We start from the raw sequence: 22,406 nt of genomic DNA, 5'->3' as shown, positions 1-22,406 counted from the left end.
AGGACTCTTGGATCAAGATTTAGGAATGTGAAAACAAGGACAATGTAAGTTCCTCAGGGGGCGGGGGGCCATCAAAATAGAACACAAACCTTCCTGACGGCGTTTTGAGAAGTGATGAAACAAATAAAAGGACACGTCCGTTTGTCTTATCCATTCATGCTGATCCATCAGTCCCTCCATGCATTTAAAAAGTAGTCCAAGCAGTCCTCCGCTTAAATGATCCTAGTTTCATGTTTATGCTCATCTCGTTCTTCTGGTGGTCACTCTGGCGCCCCCTAGAGGACTGGCTGCCCTCCGGTTCACTGAAAGGTGGTGGCAGCAGAACCGATCTGGGGGGAGGGGCGGGGGATTTGGGTTTCGAGTCCATTGTGGGCTAGACAGCAGGGGACGGAAGATGAAGCATTGAGAGGGGAGGGGGGCTAATCGCTCATTGTCACCCTCAACAACTGACTCACCTGTCGTTGAAGCCCTGGTGATGTAAAGGTCACGGCAGAGCGGGCTTCTCCTGGACTTTTCTTTCATGCCATTGCCAGTGAGAAAGAGGAGATGGGTGGGACTGGCTGACATCTTGAAGGCAGGGAGAAGAAAGCGTCTTCAAATTATTATTTGGGGCTTTTGGAAGACGCTGTTGCTGTGCCATTCCTTTTTAGGGGGAGGGTTCTGGGAGAATGTGTGGGGCTACTCAGAGACGCATGTAATGGATGAGTGGGGCATGGAAGGACTCTCCATATTGTTGACACCAGGGGGTGATGTTCAGGTCAGCTGTTGGGGTAGGAGGGCGTCTGAACAGCGATGTGGCTACGAGTTGATCCAGGGGTGGTTGAGGCATTCGCCGGCCGTGGCCCTCTTCTCAGGCACCATCTCTAGCATGGGAAGAAGGAAGTGGGTGAAGTGGCCGGCGTCTTCATGCGCCCAGCCGTACTTCTCCACCAGCACGTCGAACAGCGACCACGGCTTGAGCTTGGTGATGTGCCGCAGCTCACCTGCAGGGGGCGACACAGCTTAGTCAGTGGCGGCGGAGAGAGGAAGGGGGCGGAGATTAGATGGTCAGTTCACCCTAAAATTGAATCGGTGCAACTGTTTAGATGAACTCAACTATCACCGACTTTCATTCTGATTCCATATAATTTTTTTTATTGCAAATCATTTTATATCTGCACGCCTAAATTGACCAGGAAGTTCTTATTTTTGTGGTTGTTTGGGTGAACTGGCCCTTTAATCAGACACCGCCTGAGACCCTTCCAGACTCCTGCCAGAACGCTAAAGCAGCTGACTTCACCAGATAGCTCGCCTCTACCGGAACGCCGCTAATGGGTGAGCTGCTGTAACGACGGAGTGAACACCTGTCGGGCCTCGGCTGAGGACATCGAGAACAAATGAGAGGTGGAAGGAAAGAAACGGAGGGTGTGATGGGCAGAAAGCCCAACGACAATGGGGAAGAGAAAAGAGTGACAGAATGATTGATGACGGTGGTCAACCATGGCTGCCATGGCAACCTATATTTCACACAGTTTGAAGGAGGATTCCTTCATAACAAGCCAGCATATATGGATGATCCTGGACACACCTCCTTTACGTCGCCACAAAATTAGACGATCAATTCTGGAATGGAACACTGAACATATCTGCTGCAAAGAAATCTTGGATCCTGAGCCACATATTGATCCAGTGGAGAGGTTGGGCAATGAGGGTTTGATGTAGAATGAATTAGGATCCAGATTCAAATAATGTTTTTCCCCTCTGATAAAATTTTTTGTCTGATTTGAGCACAACCATTCCCTATTTCTGCAAAATTTTGTGGAGGGATGGCGTCAGGAAGTAATCCATAAATTATCATGTAAAAAGTAAAAAGTAAAACACAAAAAAACAAAAGACCAGCTGAGTTTGGAGTCATTTCCTTCAATTTTGGAAACTGTTCTGGAAGAGTTTGACTTATTTCAGGACTTTCGGTGTGGATCTCATTACTACAAAAGCTGGGTGGCAGCAGGCTTGACGGGAAAGCAGTAAAAAAATAAAAATAAGAAAAATAGGCCAATCGGTTGTTCCAAAGCGCAGCGAGGCAGAGCGAGAGAATCCGACCGGATTAAGTGAGTGATGAGAGATTAAAGAGAAAACCTCCGATAGAGACAACATCAAAAGAGGAATATTCAGCTCTCCTGACAAGTTCTATGAATATATGAAGGGAGCGGGACGGAAGTGGAGAGATACAGAAGAAAGAGAATAAATGAATGTCATCAGACGGATACTCGGATACTTACCCGGCCGGCGCACAGCAGAATCAGTGAGGTGTACCACTTCCTAATATTAATTCTGCTTCTTTAAATTGCCGATTTATTGATCCTGTCTGAGATATCCTAGCCTCCATTTAATGATTCATTCATTCTTACTGCTGCTTTTCACAAGAAGAGAATTCAACCAGTAAGAATATAAGGAAGGCCAAACATCTGGTGTCGCTTTGCTCACTGCGAGTCAGTTTACCTCGGGTAAAGTAATAGAGGTAGCAAAAATCAGACACATTTGATTTGTTTATTTGCTGCCTTCCGGTGTGAGATTATGGCGACACTCACGGCACGGATGGGCGCTAGATGTCAAACATCAGGCGTTGCATTACAAACTGGAGTTAAAGTCTTCCTTTAATGTTCTCATCCATGTCTGCTGGCATTTCTGCCCTCTAACAGTGGTAACAATAATGTGCTGATACCCCCATCAGGGTTAAAACTGAATGCAGTTGCAGCAGATTTAGGGATATTTCACAATAGACAAAGTTACCAGAAGGTTTCCAGCATCCAGAGGTGAATGTTTCTTTATAGAACATACACCTCTTTGGCCTCATTAAAAACAGCTCTAAAAATTCACCTTTCAGGGGGGCAGAAGCTGAGATAATCATCACGACTCTCTCCGGATCAATCCCCCACCCCCTTTTTTGTCCACCTACGTTGTACATATGTGTCTTTTTAACTTATTATTTTGCATCTGTGGAGTAATTTATTTTTATGTTATTGGTATTGTTAAATGTCGATGATTTATGTACGAAGGACTTTCAACGGAAACAAGACCGCAAGGGCTTTTTTGAAATGCTCCTCTTAGACAGGATGTTTGACTGTACTTGTACTGCAATACATGCTACTGTTTGACTGTACCTGTACTCTAACATTCTAGCTAATAAATATATCCATCATAATTCCCAATGAATGGTCCTATAATGCTCTAAAGTCGTGGTCTCCAAGGGATGTATGACCGTAATTCCTTATAAAGGAAACAAAAACGTCTAAAGTGTCGTAAACCGATGACTCATCACCCATCCTTTACGCTGAATTACTGATTCTGCCGTGATTGATCTCTTACCTTGCACGGACTTGATTCAGCTGTCTGATGCTAACATTAGCGGCCACGGCCCCTCACAGATACACCCCTAACACCAGGCCGACCCTTCCACCTCGCCCGCGGTGTCCTTTACCTTTCTTGGAGAAAAATTCTCGGCTGTACTTCCCGGCAGCAACCACTTTGCGTGGGACCTTCCCAAGGAGCTCCGTGATCAGAGCGATGTGGTCTGCCCACCACCACATACGTCACAGAGGGAACAGGCATTACAGCATGCACACAAACACATCGACACCACTGGCTGTGTGAGGCCGAGACACACCGACGCCTCAGACGGGCACGTTCTTCAATCAATGCATCCGATGACAAACCAGTCCGGATCAATAGAGGTTTATATGCCGTGATTCCTAGTGCCACGTCCGTCTGTTCAGACGTCTGTGTGTCCCAGCCTCCCAGCTCGCCGGCCAGCGCTACCTCTTCGGTTGAAGAACTCCCGTGAATATTTTCCAGAGAGTGCAAAGTGCCTCGGAATACAGCCGAGCAGCTCTATGATGTGGGCTATGTGGTCTACGGAGAAGAGGGGGGGCAGAAATAGAAAAGGAGGTGAAGAAAAGTGAGAAAGACAAAGATGGCAAGATGGGGAGAAAGTACAGAAAGAGGGTGGAAAAGGTCACGGGAGGGTCAGGGAGGAAGAGGAAAGAAAAAAAGAGACGTCAGAGATCGTAGAGGAGAAAACCTGTTAGTGAGCTACACCTCCACGGCGGAGGCGAAGAGATGAATCAATCTGGATTCAAAATGGCAGGAGACCAAAGGTGTCAAATACAGATTAAAGGCAACGAGCTGCACGCATCAGAGAGATGAAGAACAGATCAGGAATCGAGGCGAGGATGAGGATGCGCAGACAGAGAAAAGTGAATTTAAAGGATCAGTTCACCAAAAAAGTCCTCATCGACTCGCAACAACCCGAGGAGGAGCAGGGTGACATTTTTGGACTCGTTTAAAAACACAAGACAAAGAAAACCTAAATTGACTGTAATGTAACGTCAGCATGCGCCGCCTGCAAGCGCAGAGATGTATGCTAACACTTTTCAGCCTGACGCTACTATGAACAGTTCAGCTTTGATAGAGGATGTCATTTCTGATCAGTTTGGGATCTCCGGGATTCTAGAGACATCTTCTTCAGTTATTCAGTGTAAAGGAATATGTCTGATCTGAAAAAAAAAAAAACCCTACCCAGGCTTTCCGGCATCAACAGTCGAGTAGAAATGACTTAACCTTCTTCCGTGGGTGAACTGCTCCTTTAATAACACCTATGCACTCTACACCAGACCAGATGTTGCCGCTGGGCGTCTCCGACAGCTGGCTGAGTGTTTCATGTGTGAAAATGCAGTGGGATGAAGATGGGAGGAGGCAGGCTTAAAGGACAGGATTAACAGCTGACAGATGGGGGGGGGGGTTCAGGGGAAGGGGTGCTGCAGTCAAGACTGACTTCAGGTCATTTTAATCAATGATCGCACACAGATGTTGCTCAGATGCAATGTGCAAAATATATTCTACACACAGCAAGAAGAGAAAGTGACATCGCTGAGGGAGGTAAAATAGCACAAGAACACAACGTTCACGTGGAAACGATCCGATTCATGATCTCATGAAATTTTGACAGGACTTTTTTAGTTCATCTTTAAGTCGACGTGCAGAATAAGCTTCGGCCTTTACACACATCCAGGAATAATTTGTCACATGAAGTTTTCCATGTTACTGTTTAAAATCAGACTTGCGTGTGCGTCAGAGAGAGTTCGGTGCTCACCTTCATCGCGCGAGTAGTCTTCTCCAGAGTGGGGCTCGAACAAATAGTCTCCAGTCGCCAGCTCGAAAGCCTGAGGCAGAGATCAGCGCACCTGAGCGTCCCCTGAGGGGGGGGGGTCTGTACATGCATGTCTATACTGTTCGTGTTGAGCTCACCATGCAGGCGGTACTCCAGATGTCTGCAGGGGTGCTGTAACCAGCGCCGATTAGGACCTCAATGGACCGGTACTGTCTCGTCTGGATGTCCTCAGTAAAGTGCTTGTGCTGTGAGACATTCAAAAGATAAAATATCCATCCGTCCTACCCCAACTCCGTACAGGAAAGAATCGAACCCAGTACCTTGTCGCTGTGAGGCGACAGCGGTATCTGCGACAAGATTGTTTTTTTTTTATTCACTCAATCAAGAGTTATTTTACCAAAAAAAAAAAGACTTGTGAGCCGCTGGTTGAATTTAAAATGATCCTTCTTACCACCCAGCAGGCGTTTCCCAGATCAGCAATTTTGACCCGAATGGATTCGGCGTTGCGGGGATCCAGTGGGTTGATCAGGAGATCTGCAGCTCTGGCCCGGACTGAAAGAAGATCACGAATCACAATCAGTAGAGACACGCGCGCATCCAGCTTACTCACCTCACCTAAGATCTAAATGAACTCTAATTATTATCCAGCCGCTTTCCTTTTCTTTAACTGTCAAAGTAAAAGAATAAATAAAGACGCATGAAATGAGGAGAAGAAGAAAAAGTTTTTAAAAAACGCTCAAACAGCCTTATTTACACGGGACGATTACTCCAAGTCAAACCTCTGCTCACTGTATTTTGCACAGGAATGCTTTAATGTCTGGAGCGGCTACATCAATAATATGATTTAGGGTTATATTACAAACATAATTTAACATTAACATCTGCTTCGTGGCTGTATTGGAATATGGCGACCTTCTTCTTCATCATTTTAAACATCGCTACACCTGGTCAGGTACTTTCTCCTCCACTTGTACCGCTGATGCTGGATCCACCTCCGGTGACCTCCTCCTACCTTTGGGCGTGTCTCCTGTGCTCGAGGACGACACAGTGCGACTGCGGTCGGCGGTGGGACTGTCAGGCGACGGTCCTGCTCCGATGTCTGTCGCGCCGTCAGAAATGGGGTTTCCCGGATCGGGATCCAGGGGCAATTCCGGGAAAAGCGTCATAGTGACCCGATGGCGGTCGCTGGAGCCGTTGGTCAGGCCAGGTTCGGCCACCTCGCCGTTATACAGCTCGTATACGGAGCTGAGAGACACGTCCCTGTCGGTGTAGCTGAGCTCAGACTCCACCAGGGGGCAGAGGAGAGGCTCAGAGGTGGGTGAGGGAGGTGGGGGCGTGCCGGGGTTTCGTTTCAGTCCCTCAGACCCCAACAGAACGTGACCGTTGGTTTTGGCTGAATTGTTTTTGTTGTGGAATTTGACGGGGGAGAAGGTGGCGTCTGTGAGGAGGAGCTCTGCAGTTGTGTCTTCTTCATCTTCTTCGTCTTCTTCCTCCTCCTCCTCCTCCTCCTCCTCTTCCTGCTCCTTTGACTCCTCTTCCTCCACCGCTGCCTCCTCCTCCTCCTCCTCAGGCTTGCTTTCAGGTTTTGGCTCCTCTGCCTCATTCTCCTCATTTTCAGTATGTTTTTCCTCCTCTACTTTGTCCTCCTCCTCCTCCTCCTCCTCCTCCTTCTCATCATCTGCCTCATTTAGCGCCTCAGACTCCTCTTTCCCCACCTCCTCTTTATCCCCCTCTGATTCTGTTGGATTCCCATTCCCTTCTTCTGTGATGGGGGGAAAGGTGATTTCTTTTTCTGCAGTAGGCGTTGGCTCCTGCTCCTCCTCTTCCTCCTCCTCCTCCTCCTCTTCGCCCACCTCCGCGTTGGGGTCGTTGTTGGTGATGTGGGCCGTCGTGCTCGGCTCCGTGTGAGGCGCTGCACCTGGCATAAGGAGGTGGGTGAGGAGATGATGTTAGGAGAAGAGCATATAGATCAGGGAGGACAAAAAAGGAAACAGGAGAATGACAGAGAGAGTGGAGGAGGGAGACGGAAAGGCCTGGTCTCCCCCACGCAGGAGGCCCAGCGTGGGCCGCCTGTTTGGAGTCAGTTCACCTCCTATTCATTCACAAACAGGCGGCCCACGCAGCAGGCCCAGCGTGGGCCGCCTGTTTGGAGTCAGTTCACCTCCTAGTCATTCACAGACAGGCTGCACACACTCACAAACTCCACTGCTGCAGATCTGTCTTCTAACTCACATGTATGATTAGTCAACCTGATGGGCCTCTCCCTCTCTCCTCCCTCCTCCTCCTCATCTTCCCCATCCTCTTCATCATCATCGTCTTCGTCGCTCTCTCCCAGGGCCATGCCGGGGCCCAGCTGCGGCGGTGGTGAAGACGGGTTGCGTTCGTGCTCCTCTTCCTCTCCCCCGTCTTTGGCGATCTCCTCCTTCTTCTCAGCCTCCCTCTCCAGGGCTTCGATCTCCAGCACGCGTCTCTCCAGAAGCTCCGCCTGTCTCTTCTGCTTCTTCTTCAGCTTCTTCTTCTTGTTCTTGGAGATCTTCCCCACCTGGGGCCAAAGACGGGAGGAGAGGGGAAGTCACGGGGAGGCGAACGCACAACCAGAAGGACTTTAAGGCCTACAGGTTTGGACAATTTAATCAATGAGTTAATTGATAATCGGGCATCATGATCGACTGAGAAACATTCATCTTTACACACGCTTTAGCTCAAACAGGCTTCTCCTTCTGAGGACGCCACCATGTCAATCCGGCATCTCTCACAGATTTGATCTAACAGTCCAAACCTAGAAAAGCCCTGTCTCCTGGTACCACAAACCATGCTTCCTGTACGGGAAGAAGAAAACTACAATCTGAGTTTATGCCATAAAGACAGAGTTATCAGAAGCTTTAAAATACAATAGAAATTCGAGGTAAATGCTCTCAACTGATGGAATCCAGTGGAGTTGTTTTAGTTTTATTTGACTGCTAACATCACTGCACCGCCAAAAGCTCGATTCTTACAGCAAACATTATTTTAAAGTGGAGCAGCTCTGAAAGCTGCTTACAATCTGCCAATAAGAGTGTGTGTGTGTGTGTTTATGTTTGTGTGTGTGTGCATTCCTCTCATTTCATACTCACATCTGTTGTACTCACCGGTTTGAGCTGGGGGGCTGTGCTAACTGACAGACAGAAAGAAAAACGACAGCAGTCAGAGGCTTCGAGACGGGTTCATGCTACCTTCGATAATGTCGCAGCGGAGGAATCCGGTTTGGAAGCTTCTGGTACCTACAGAATCTGTAGGTGAAGCGCCGCACAGACATTAAGGGAAGGATCTTTGAAACACCCACAGACTGACTCGCTTGGCCCAGATCCATAACACTGAGGCCCGAGAAGCATCGCCTCACCCGAGTCTGCAGCGAAATCCGTACCTCCGCCGAGGATGCTACGTTTTCAGTGAGATCGGGACGTCTTCAGTCAGCGGGTCAGTCGGTGGTCTGGGGGGGGAAGGTCGGGTCAGTAAGTGGGAGGACGGGTCAGTGGGCAAACTGGTCTGTGGATGACTCGATGTGTGGACTGGTTGGTGGGACAGTCAGGGGGTTAACGAATCAATAGATGGGTGCTGTGTTTGGTGGGTTGGCCAGCGGGTCTGGTCATTGGTGGATCCGAGGATAGGAGGGACGGTGGATGTAGGGTGGGTTGGTCACCCGGTCTGATGTTAACGTCGCCAGCGAGCCCTTCTGTTTTGATTTGAATTGAAATGTTATCAGTGGCCGACGTGAGCAATCGGCTCAGCTCGTGAAGGAGTTCAGCAGGAGGACAGGGTTCATGTGGAGTTTGTCAGGCGGGGGGCTTTTTTAAGTACGTTTTTTCTTTTCTTTTTTTTTTTCCAGAGGAGGAATTTGGTGACAGGAGATGAAAAAGAAGAAACGTCTCTGTGCAACACAAGAAGCCGGGGAGGCAAAAAAGGCTTCTCTGTGGATCTCTTTCCTTTACTGTGCACTTCAGCATTCAATGAGATCAGAGGGAAAATGCATTGTTCTGGAGTCATGACGTATTTGTTACTTATTTGACTATAAATACCCGTAAAAACCAGAAAAACTGGCTTTTAACCCACTACTTCTACTGTAAACCCCTCTTTTTTTAAACAAAAATCTACATTTTTATGCTTAATTAAATCAAAACCAAGAGACTTCACCGCAGGCTTGGTTTTTAGAGTTTATGTTGGATAGCTTTTTCTTTTTCCAAGTCAAATACAAGCAGCGAGCGGCCAGTTAGCTGGCAGTCCGGAGACACCGTGTGGATTATCTATAAGACACCTCAGATAACAATTTATCGTTGTCATGGTTTCAGAAACTCTGGATGCTCCACCCAAATACATTATCATCATGGCAATAAACAAAATGGAAAGCGGACGGTCTGTCATCTATTCAGTCTCCTCCTTGTGGCGGCTCAGAACACGTTAGCATAGACAATGCTAAGAGATCGTGGTCACACGTGGCACCGACTGGCTCTGAATCTGGGCTGTGATCCATGCTGATCAGGCCTCGCTGGGGGTCGATGGCTGTACATCGGTGTAGTGTACAGCCTGGCAGTGTTTTTGTGTCTACCTGCTGATCCAGATGGTGGGGGGGCTCCAGCTTTCTGCCATTCGGTCGCCTCCATGGCCATGCGCCTCACGAAAGCGTCGTCCACACACATCAGAATGTTCTCCGGTTTGATGTCCGTGTGGATGATTTTACATTTGCTGTGAAGGTAGTCCAGGCCCTGCAAGACCTGCACAACAACATGACGCTTTCAGTGAGGACAGACACAACACGCTGTTATTTCCAGGCTGAAACGGGGACAAGTCGCATTTATTCCAGCTTCAACAGCAGGAATAAGATTCACATGCTCATCGGTAGCTGAGGGGAAAGCGCCTGAACGTCTTTGGCTGGAGTCGAAGCGTTGAGTCCACAACAGCAGCTCTGTTATTAGGTCAGAGCGTTGGATGTGATTTTCTGTCTGAGTCTGTTCTATATTTGTTTCCTCATGCTTTCTCAGTCTTGATTTTCGTCCAGTTGATGTGAATTTCACATTGCACACATTTCCCATCTCGCCTTAGGCTGCCTCTGTCATCGGAGACCAATAACCAGCCAGTAACTTTTATTATGCGTAAGATATTTGCTTTGTGGGTGTGCGTCCCCACCTGTCGGATGATGCTCTTGACACACGGCAGCGGCAGACCTTGGTAGTTGGATTTTATAATCCACTTCAGCAGGTGGTGGCCGAGCACCTCGAACACCATACACACATCTGGGGTGCAGAGTCAAGGCCTACATTATCGTATGCCACTCACGCGCTCACGCACACACACTTCTGATCAGGATACGAATGCCGTTGACACCAGAGATCTTGAAGTCGTCTATCAGCTGGACCACCATGTCCTTGTTGGGGTCACCAGGATCGCTCTCTCTGACCTGGAGGATAAGACGACGATGAGCGGAATGACGACCGAGCCTTTCCGTATGTCTTCCGCATTTATCTGGTACATATTTGGGTGTGTTTTCAGAGAGCTAACAGACACGGATGACGCTGAAGAAATGCAGCAACACCAATGCAAATTGATAAATGACACAGAATGGAAAAAAACCACACAAAAAAATCAAGACAAAAAACTCTCCTTCATGCATAAATGGAGTAGAATGAATCTTCAGAAGCTCCTGGACCTCCAGCTAACTGCTACTAGCCGCTACCCTAAAGCCCCTGGTCGTGGGTCAGACACATTTAATGAAGGAGCTACAGGACGACAGAGGAGAAGGGTAAGACGAGAGAAAAGAGAAGGGACAGTAGGAGGACAAAAAAGGATGCCACGAGGGAAGGAAGGAAGACATAGAGACAGACACTTGAGCGTGAATGGGACTCTCACACATCGCAGCAGCTTGATCTCATCCAGCGCCGTCTCTGTGTAGTGCTGGGCACTCTTCACCACCTTCATCGCCACAAAGTTTTTCACTCTGTAACGACACACACACACACATATACAGTCACTAACACTGAGACACACGCCTACAGGTTGTTCAGGCATGTTATTACAACATGTTCCATTATTACCGTACACCTTTGCTCAGCCGTGTGTCACACAGAGCAACAACATTAATCGTGAAACGTCATCTCTAGATATACTCGTTGTGACGTTCCTGTGTTTTCCTACGAGGCTCTGGCGGCGCCAGCGGAGGAGGAGGAGGGACAGACACGCCCACTGACACCGTGACACTGGGACAGGCGGTATTTAATAAGTATGAGCAACAACAAGCGGAAAAAAGTACAGTTAGAGCTTCTCTGATATGAAGTCATGTGTCCAGTGAATTATGCATGGCAGGAGCAAAGAGCGCAATGACGTGCTCACCGGTGTCCGACCGCCATTAGAGTAATTAATACCAGTAACACAAGTTAAAGTGTGTGTGTGTGTGTGAGAGAGAGAGAGAGAGAGAGAGTCAGGGAAAGGTGACACTGCCTTGATGAGACAGTCAACCAGCCACCCTGGTTGCCACACGAACACAGAAACAACATCACAGGTCAAATGGATGCCGTCATTGCAGGGCGGCGTTGATCACAATCCTGTCAACAGATGTGTGTGTGTGTGTGTGTGTGCATGTGAAGGTGAGGCAAAACACTGCAAAAACAGCCTTTACTAACATCACAGGAAGGAACTCCCAGAGAGCCAAGTATATTTATGCATTCATTTTGGTAAGAGCACTCGCATGCAGGAGTCTTGGAGGGTTTGTGACTCACTGGATGTCCCAGCACAGCCACACGGTGGAGAAGTGACCCCATCCCAACTTCCTGATCACGTGGTACCTCCCATTGAACAAATCCCCGATCTTCACCGGATGGTATCCTCCTGAAGGCGATAAAGAGAGCGAGGGATGAAGGTTACAGGCGACGAGCCACTGACATGGAATTTGTTAGTTGAGGGAGAGCGGCGGTGAGAGCGGGAGGGACGTCAAAACAGACAGGAGGAGACGGCGACGTGGATTGAAAAGTAAAAGAGCAGCAGGAAGCGTCTGAAGCTGTGGGTTATGATGAATCCCTCGAGCAGCCCTGAAGTTATTTTACTTTTATTCATTCAGTCAAAAGCGAACTGAATAGAACAACCCGAGCATGAAGGTAGGAGCAGATCAAGAGGGCACGTAAAGCATTTTAAAAACCGGCGTGGATGATTCCGGGTCCCCCCGTCACAGGCGGAGTTAAATGTTTGATTTGTGAAGAAAAATTAATTAAAATTAATCTCTTAGGACCGACTGACCAATGTTCAATTGCTGTTCACATGGAACCCTTCTCCACTTCGGCCTTCAAAGTTCTCGCTTGAATATTTGCTACTACTTATTGCTAGAATTAATTAAAGTTCTGTGCTTTTGACTTATGCTACACAAAATCTTTCCCTGTGACAAAGCCAATGTGTCGCCATAGAAACAGAATAAAACAAACAAACAAAAATCTCTAAATAACCAAAGTTTTTCGCTGTTGTAGAAGACGGTTTTATTTTAGAGCCAATGAAAAGAAGCAAACACCAGCTGATTAACGGGAGATCAGACACATCTGTCAAAATATAATGTAAATGTGAATCAAAAGAAACCAACAAAAGACAAATTCAGCAGGCTTGTTAGGTTAGAATCCTGCATGCGCTCAAACTGCTAACTGGAGGTTAGCGCTCAGCAGTGCACAGATTGATGGACAACAGTGACAAAGTGTGATCTCTGCATGCCTCATTGTTTACCAGAAGTTTTGTCACACACACACACACACACACACACACAACAGAAAGCTCTGCAGAAGCTGCCAGGCCTGACAACTGTGTTCATTTGTTTTTCGGAAGTGCTGAGCGAGTCAGAGAAGGCAATTCGTCCTCCATCCTGTGCAGCGATGCATGCATCTGTGCACGCGTTCGGTTGTAGAGGCAAATTAATAATGACGGGAAATAACTTCTTTGATCTGGTTGGGATCTCTGACCTTCAGGAGGCTTGGATTTTAACCTTCCGCATGAATGGAGATTTATGTTTTGTTTGTTTCTTTAAAAATAGTCCCCATCTTGTTGACGTCAGAGTACTTGCGTGTGCGTGTGGGTCTGTCTGACCTTTGCAGTAGTCCGCAGGGTCTTCCTGCTCCTCATCGTCGGAGCCCAGGATCTCTTCCTCCGGCTCCGGGGGCCCTGCTGGCTCAGGGGGAGGCGGAGGGGGTGGCGGGGGTGAAGGGGTGCTCGCCGGGGCTTTCTGTTGGGTGTCAGGCCTGTGAAGACAACAGTGGGATGAAGTTAGACGGCCTTCTGGCTGCAGACGGAGATTCACGTACAGATGACCGACATCAGAACAAGAACCAATTCTGGCATCAGTCATCTGGGATTCATCCAGGAGCAAGTTCGGGAAAGCTTTTCTATTTTCCATCCTGAAATTGTATCAGAATTTCAGGAGATGTCTGAGTTTGGAATAAATGAAACAACGACAGTGTGTCTGAACACACCGTCTTCTTCTACTTTTGAACGCTGTAAATACGGGATGTCAAATTTACACTCTTTAAATGCAGCAAAACACGGGGAGGACATACAAACTAAAGTGCTATCCACTGCGCTCTCTGGCTCACCAGATCCGCAAGAATATTTCGATACAGATGTGACTCTGTTGTGATCTTATGGTGATGTCATTGTGCCATATTAGCCAAAATCTTAAGACGTTATTCATGAAGTTAGAAGATAAAAATATGCCTCAATCTCACAGTGGCACAGAATCCTTCAGAACCAGTCTGAATCCAGATGATGATCTGGATCACACATCAGGACTGACTTGAGTGATTGATCCTCCACTTAAACAATAACCTTTCGATGGAGGGAGACTTCTTACCGGGCGACACTCGACGACGTAAACAAAAGCTAATTTACGACACATAGAACATCAACACACATGAAAACACTTCAAATTTGTGGTCACAGGAGCAGACGCATGGTGGAGCATCTTGGTGTGTTGCCATGGCAACTACAGAATGAATGCAGCGGGGTATCCAGGAGACGCAACAGTGGTGGCAAGGTTTTGCACACACACGTACAAAACAGGAATGGTTGCAGCGAAGGGCAGATGATAACTTGGCATTGAGATCTCATTACTATTTTACAACTCTCTCTCTCTTTCTCATACACACACACACACACACACACACACACAGCTGTGTCCTTGCAGCAGGACACTGCTTCTTTACCATCGCAGTCACGTAGCAGCTCTTAGATCAGGTCTACCAGCTTGGTGTTTTTACGCAGCTCATCCAGCTGCACAAAAACGCCGCCTCATGAAACTTAATGGACGCCAAGCAGCAAAAACATTAAGATGGCAAAGATGCAGTCAGATCAAAGACTGACAGGCGAAGGAAAGACAGCGGCAGAATAAAGAGGGATCGGGGAGATAAACTTGCAGTGCTGCTCCAGTCTGGGTGAGGTTGAGGCAGGAGTGTATCAGCCAATAGCATTTCACCGTGTCATCAAATAACTGCAGAACGTGGGCATGCCGAGGCCGCTTCTCAAACCCTAACCCCAGACTACGTGATGCCTGAACACAAGCCATCCATCCATCTGCAGCCCCAGCCTGCAGTGATTTTCTACAATGTACAAGTAGCAGGTAAATATGTTTTATCCCCAGCTGAGCAGCAGATTGATGACATTTGCACCTGAACACCCACTTGAGTCTGCAGAAACTCCTGGAAAGTATTGTGCTGGACTACGTTTAACAGGTGTGAGATCCACGGAGAGGAGAAGGCACTGACGACTTCTCCAAATTCCTAAAAGCTAGCAGTAAATTCCTCACCAGACCAACTCGTGTCTGAACGGCTTTGCTGCTGTAACTCGCTGACGTGAAATATCTGCAGTATGCATGAAAAACAACCTGTAAATTTCCCTCAAAACAAGCGTTAATGCTGGTATAAATACCGTCTACAGTACAGATAGGTTAATCTACAGGAAGAGTCACTGGAAAATGAAGGAGGAAAACAGAAGACTCAACAGTGTTAACTGTAAATCTGCCTTCCACCAACCAGTGTAAAGCAGGCTGGAAGCCCGACGGCTGGAAGTATCCCTCCAGAAGCAAGGAGGGCCACTGAAGACAGCTACACCCACAGCCAAAGCAGACGGAATGTTGGAGAGAGGAGCGAAAGACATCTACATCTATATCAATGTGTATGATCCACGGCTAGCAGTTAGCGGCTAACACAAAGGACAGGAGGTCTGAGGTCCAGGAAGTCCCTATCCCTCCAGCAGAGCATGGAGAAAGACAAAGGATGCTTTCTTGACATCCTCAGAAAAAGAAAAAAAAGACACAAGGATTAGTTCATGTTAAGATTCCTCCTTGAATAAAAGCAGTTATGCAACACACATTCATTCTCTCATTCAACTCTTTTCATCTACAACCTCGAACTTCCTTTCCAGCACCTCTGCCTGATTCACGGTTAATCTTTCACTGCATCTCCAGCTGACTCGCCCTCTTTTCCAGAGAAATGAGATCTCACCGCTATTTTCAGGACGCCGTCACATGGCCGCTCTGACCCGACATAACTTGTAGATGCGCATTACCCTTCTGCAGCCACAGTGTGTTTTAGAGCAGGGGTCGGCAACCTAAGACACGCGTGCCATGAAAAAGGGTATTACCTCTGCTTTAGAGTCACATCACAAATGATTTATTTATAAAAGTAAAAGTGTGACTCTTTGATGTCACCAGATGCACCAATGAGAAGGCAAAGGGTAGCGGGGACATGCAGGAAGACCAATTAAACAGTATAATGAAATTAATTTGCACCTCTAGTGGGGCTGAGGCACTAGAGGTCGATTTTCTTAATGATTATACTATCTTTAACCAGAAAGCAGTAGAGATAGAATCTTACCTCTGAACACAAATCAATAAAACATTGTTAGCGTGATCAGATTGGGTAATAAAACATCGTATTTCCTCATTAAAAACCACTCTGGTGGCTGCAATGGAAAGAGGTTGGTTTATTTTAGGATAAATGGAGAAGCATCATATCAACACAATGAACGGCATCTGAGCCATGATTTGTTTACGACGATTGGGGGTGCGGGGGGTTCGTGTAGGTCTCTCTGTGTGTGCAGAAACTCTCTGATGTTTTGTTCCACAGGGTCGAGGAATCGACTGTAGCTGAAATTCCCCACAGGGCAGCTGATGGATACGGGACCACATGCTACGCCGCATTGACTGATCTCTCCAGCATTTGGGTGGGAAACACACACTGACAGGCAAAGGAGGATAATAAGCAGAATACAGAGCAGAGATGTCGGTGAAGGAAAATAGACTTGTAGCTCCTGAGACATGCCTGGAAACGACTTGTGATAAAACCGGTCGACTTGGAATCAAATCTGCATTGAAAATGCAGCGCAGAACACAAACACAAGGCCTGGAGGCCGTGGGAGTCAAGAGACATGCATGTCCAATAACGTCTACATCTCCAGACACGCAAAAACACACACGCACACTGGGAAAATGTGTGCACAAAAACCTCCATTATTCTGCAGTTCACGGGTCATTCTGTTCGGCACAGAAACGCCCAACGCAGTGCTGATGCTTGCGTCCTGTATCTTTCATTGGGCAGTGCACTTTGCACTCCTCTCTGTAGTGCACTGCATCCTGTATTTATACATCTTGATGACGTCATTCGGCCACAAAGCCTGTTATTGTGCCGGTTACATCCGCCCACGCACTGTCACAGTAGACTGCAGCATCATGCACGACAAGCCGTGCACACGTATGTAATATTCAATCATACCGCGGGCAGACAGGGAGAGGAACTAAACCTAGTGAGAAAAGCAACTGGTTCTCCATACGACGTTCTCGGCAGGAACAGATCTCTATTGTTGGGTATTATTGAGATTCTAATGGTTGGAACTGATCAAATCAGCTGTCAATCGGTGTGACTGTGATGATGAATTGTCTCTTTGTGTGTGTCTGAAGGAGGATAAGTGGTTTGACACAACGGATGGAGGGCACTAGATAAAACCGTGAACAAACCCTCCATAAAGTTTAGTTGAAACCATTTCAGTCATCACTTCTAACAAATTTTGTAGCAAATGTGCAAATGTGGTTTTTTTTTAAAGCAATGCCAAGAAAAGTCATGAAAGGTTTATGGACCTGTCTGGCTGGAGCCGTGACCCGTGTCCCACTCCTCCACAAAGTTTCAGAATGTTTGGCGTAAATTAAAATACAAAAATAACCAAAAATTGAAAGATGCCCAAACCTTTATTAAAAAATACCCCCCCCGCTGAATTACTTTATCTGGATCCATAAGAAAATGTAAAATTCCTACCAATGCCTCATCCTTCTGACATAATCAGTGGATTTTGCTGACATAATCAACCTGACCAACAGATGCAGGAGAAAACAGCATTGAAAATGCTGGAAATCAAGATCAGATCTACCGTGAGGTGACTTAAAATAATTATACATCTCTTCTGTCTGAATAATTTAGCTGCAAAAACAGAACTTCATATTGACCACGCTCCACAAAAGGTCTACAGTAATTACAACCTTATTAAGGTGGGTTTTTTTTTTTTTGTTTACATCTATTGCAGTCTTTACAAGCAACAGAGATGATTGCTACTGAGTTCATTATTAGCAGGGCCGCTGCTACCTGCTCAGCACCCCCAGGGGGGCTTCACTGTTAGCAAGCCAGGTACCAATAACCCTCCTGAAAACGTAACATGGCGTTATTACTTTTGTGAGCAAGGCTCTAAATCCCTTCTATTAATCACTGCCACTTTATGAGAAAGTCATTCGTGAGCTCTATATATAGCGTCATATGCTCCATGTATGTGTAGAACTGTGCCCCAGAGCTATAGATGTAATAAAAGCATGTCATCATAGTAGAGCAAAGACGGTTTTATTAGCACCCCCCCCCCCCACCCCCCCAGGTATGATGCATGGGAAATGCATGCACATGCGTTATGAATGAAAACAGCAACAAACAGAAAGCCGTGGTCGAGATCACGAGTCAACACAAAGGAAACAGGAAGAGCCCACAGAGCATGAAAACCGTCATCAGCAGAAACCGTTCTCATGTAAACACTGTATCAACATGAGAAACGCTTCTCATGTTAGCAAATACTCATTTGACAACTTCAACTTAATCCAAAATCCAGGGCGTGGGATCGACTGGAGCCTATCCCAGCAGTCTACGGGCAAGAGGCCGGGTACACCCTGGACAAGTCGCCAGTTCATCACAGGGCCACACATAGATAGACAACCGTTCACGCATACACTCACACCTATGGAAAATTTAGTGTAACCACTTCACCTAAGTTGCAGGTTTTTATATAGACAGTTTAAATATAATTTTTTTGCCTCTCCAGCTCTGGATATTAGTTTGCTCTTATTTGTTGCTCAAAGTCTTGCAGTGGAGGAAAGACGACAAACCTCAGATGGCCTCACCAACAAACAACAAGAACTTACATCCCATGTTTTACCTCATCTATGAACATCCACCCCGTCGACACTAGTTTCCCTGATTCGTTCCCAGATATACCTTTTCCGGAGGGCCCTGTGGCGAAGGCGAAGGGCACACAAAGCCAGACCCCATTTCTTTTTCGTGATCTGACTCAAGTTCACCGCCATTAGAAGCGGGATGCACAGAAAGATGGACGGACGTGGCAGCGGCTCCAGCTCTCTGCTGCAGAATCAGCAGCGGAGGCTCGAGACCAGCCCAGCCTTGGATTCCAGCAGGGGTCACATGACGCTGTGACACCCACCTGCCAAGGAACCTTCTCTGTGCCAAACACACACACACACACACACAATATAGCATCTATTCAATTGATAGAAAGCAAACAGACACACACTAGATGTTACACACAGATCAGAAATGCAGCGCCCGCTGCTATTTCCATCTGTGACTGGCGGTATTTTAAATTTTAATCCCACTGATCAGGAGGGTTGTGTGTGTCTGTGTACGACTGTAGGAGGGGACATGTTGTCTGTCCACACACATGCATATCCAACGCACAAACATGCCATTAATATTCCACTGCTTCAACACTGCAGCACCAGGAGCGATTCGACACCCTGTGACCTAACATCACCCAACAGGCTGCTCTAGTCTGCCCAGAATCCCTCCTCTTCCTCTCTCCAGGATTCTTCCTCCACCACCTCCTTCTCCATCTCCCTCCTCAAGCCATTATCACTCCTGCTCCTATCTTCTCCTCCCTTTTCCTCCATTGCCCTGATGGCTGATAGCTGTAACATAATGAGGGAGAAATAGATGCATGCTAACTATCCACACTGCAGCTAAGGGCATCAGACAGAGAATGAAACAACATGTGCTTCGAGCAAAATGGAAATGCTATATTTAGCATTGCCAATCAAAAGCAACTGTCCAACATCTAATGATGCAAACGGACAACTTTTATTCCATCTTTCTGTTGGATTCAGTTGCACAAATGGATGTTTTAATGATATCAGTTTGGTACTTTTTGCACAAGTAGAATGTGCAAATAAAATGATTTAAAAAATACGACAAAATCACTTCATCCGAATCCATGACAGAGAATAAAAAAACCTGCCAAATGGAAGCAACAGCAGACATCAGAGGGAGATGAGTTAAGACAAGACAAAAGGGAGACGGCGTGACTGAAATACAGGAAAGACGGGAATGCTTCATGTGTAAACACACCGAGTCAGTAGAGACTTGGGAGCTCTGGACACAAGGGCGTAGACAAAACAAACATCCGATCCTCAGGAGTTGTTTATGTCTTCCCTTTACGATGCAATTCAAATTTAATGCATAGCTTCTTCAAATAAGGGTAAAAATAAATAAAAGACTTACAATTCACAAGATATTAAAAAGCATCCCTCTGGTACGATATGTGAGAGACAAATCCTACTCCACGAATCAGCCTAAATTCAACTTGTAACCATGGAAACAAAAGGAAAACCATACGACACAAGTCACTGAATAGTAAAAGGCACCAATTTATTTGTCGGTTGAACTATATGCAAAGTTTCATGAAGGATTCATTAGTTTTTATGGAGCCTATCTCAGCAGTCAATGGGCGAGAGGCGGGGTACACCCTGGACAAGCCGCCAGTTCATCACAGGGCAACACAGAGACAGACAATCAGCCGCACACACACTCACACCTACGGGCAATTCAGCATCACCAATTAGCCTAAGCTGCATGTTTTTGGTGGTGGGAGGAAGCCGGAGAACCCGGAGAGAACCCACGCAGACACGGGGAGAACATGCAAACTCCTCACAGAAAGGCCACAAGCCGGATTCAAACCTCTCGCTGTGAGGCAACAGTGCTTACCACTGCGCCACCGGGCCGCCCTATTTAGACAGCATAATAAATCATTTATAACTAACATGCCATTATAGTTGGGAATCTTTTTAAGAATGTCTATAGCCCTTCCCACTTTTATGGGCAGCGCGTTGAGCGTCTTCCTGATTTCTGAGAGCGCGTTCGGATACGGGACTGTCATTCCTCTTTCTCAGTTAACTGGTGCGACTTTAAGTGGAGGAGCGCAAATAAAAAAATACTAATATTTGTCACCGTCTAGCGATACCACAGTGATCTTTAACCTCGTGTGCCAACACCAAAACCTTGCTGATACACTCACCATCGATTAGGTGCCTGTATTGGTATCACATGACCCAGTCCTTGTGGGTATCTCGTTCATCACTCATGAAGGTGTCTGGTTTCTTGTTGTTTGACTCAGCGATTCCCATTACTGATTAACCACACAGGATTTCATTGAGAGGGATGGAAATTCCCAGTGTTCCTCTGTGTGGATGCTGGGACAGTTGTGCCATGCAGGCAGACTCGGCTGGTTTGCAAGGCTGGAACATTTCAGACCAGCTTAGACAACATCTGCACCCACAGAAATGTCTATTTAACATCGCTGAAAGGCTTCACGCAGCGCCCCTCTATCCCAAATGGAAGATGAATAGAAGAAATAGGAGGTGGCAGGAGAGGAAATGAAAGTGTGTGTCTGTCTGTTCCCAGACTTTCGAGGAGGCTGGTGGGGATAATGGAGTCCAGGGAGCCTGACAGGCAGAGCAGGCGGGCTTGTTAGCCAGCAAGCTCCCTGCCACGCTCCATTAACCATCTCTGTGTCGCTGCATGGCCGTAGCTGGTCTCATTTGTGTCGCAGCTTCATCAGTCCTTTTACTTCCAGTGAAAGCAATGTGTGTCTGCATTACTTTCAGAACTTCAACTTCGTCAAATCTCAACAAGGATGCAAAAACCTTTTAAATTCTTAGCTTTAAAAATGTGAATCTTGAACAGATACCTATATCCAAACATCACAAACGCCACTGCTTTGTTCCATAATTCATGCCTACAGTTATTTTAATATGTAACTGTGTACCTAAAAAAACAGATAACACATAAAAGTGTAAATAGTACAAAAAACAAGAACATAATAAAATTTAATTTAACAGAATTATGTATAATTTACATACCGCTTTGGTTGCGGTGTCGGGAGGTGGAGGAACAGAAGGGAGGAAGGTTATTCGAATTCCGAAAATCTGTTGGACTTGTCCGGTGAGGGGTCGCCACAGCGAATCAACATCCTCCACTTCACCCTGTCCTTTGCATCGTCCTCCCCAACACCAGCCACTCTACCTCTACCTTCTTTACATCTATTCCTCATAACATCACTGTTCCCCCTGGCATATTCTCATTTACACACACAAGGAAGATGTGGACGGTGCTTTCTGTGGATTTCACCAAGAGGTCATCCATGCTTTTTACTGTACAGATTGTAGCTTGTTGCCTAGATACCCAGCTACACTTTCATTATTGTGCTTTGTACAAGTGTAAACTCACACCCACGAAACCACAAGCACTCAAAAGATCATGCATATGGATTAGCAGCTCATTTAAGGCCCTCAACACTTCTGTCGCATTTGAAGTGGCAGCAACGTTTGACAGCTCCCTTATGCACCACACACATTTAAACATAAATACAGAGATAAAGGTGAGACTTTCAAAGACATGATGTTTACCAAATATAGCAGCACTCCTTTCTCTCAGCTTTGCAAGAAAGCTGCTAAACTTTTGACCTTCAAGTGATTATTTGCCCCACGTTGTTTAATCCTTTGAAAGTCTCCTTAAAAAAAGACATATCGGTAAACCCACCACACGACACGGATGCCAGAAGATTTAAACAAACGCACACACACTCCTCATCCTCCATCTATCTCCGTTGCAGCCACATTTGTCACAGCGCCATCCTTGTAGGCCAACACACATACATTACCTACTTCACT

At 46.7% G+C, this 22,406-nt stretch overlaps 1 protein-coding gene across 1 annotated transcript; it reads right to left on the bottom strand.

Moving 5' to 3' along the window:
- Positions 1–798: 798 nt before the first annotated feature.
- Positions 799–18,752, bottom strand: srpk2 (SRSF protein kinase 2). Its single transcript, XM_068739006.1, has 15 exons — positions 18,664–18,752; positions 13,235–13,386; positions 11,893–12,001; positions 11,027–11,114; positions 10,490–10,577; positions 10,307–10,413; positions 9,729–9,894; positions 8,260–8,300; positions 7,379–7,688; positions 6,159–7,064; positions 5,598–5,698; positions 5,284–5,391; positions 5,129–5,198; positions 3,458–3,550; positions 799–983 (listed from the first exon to the last, which is right to left on the bottom strand). The coding sequence occupies exons 1-15, from the start codon at positions 18,750–18,752 to the stop codon at positions 799–801; spliced, it is 2,613 nt and encodes an 870-aa protein (XP_068595107.1).
- Between the last annotated feature and the right edge of the window lie 3,654 nt (positions 18,753–22,406).

The sequence above is a fragment of the Brachionichthys hirsutus genome, chromosome 5 (genome assembly GCF_040956055.1).
Source record: "Brachionichthys hirsutus isolate HB-005 chromosome 5, CSIRO-AGI_Bhir_v1, whole genome shotgun sequence".
Lineage (NCBI taxonomy): Eukaryota > Metazoa > Chordata > Actinopteri > Lophiiformes > Brachionichthyidae > Brachionichthys > Brachionichthys hirsutus.
The sequence above is the reverse complement of the archived record's forward strand: the minus strand, read 5'-3'. Positions and strand labels throughout refer to the sequence as shown.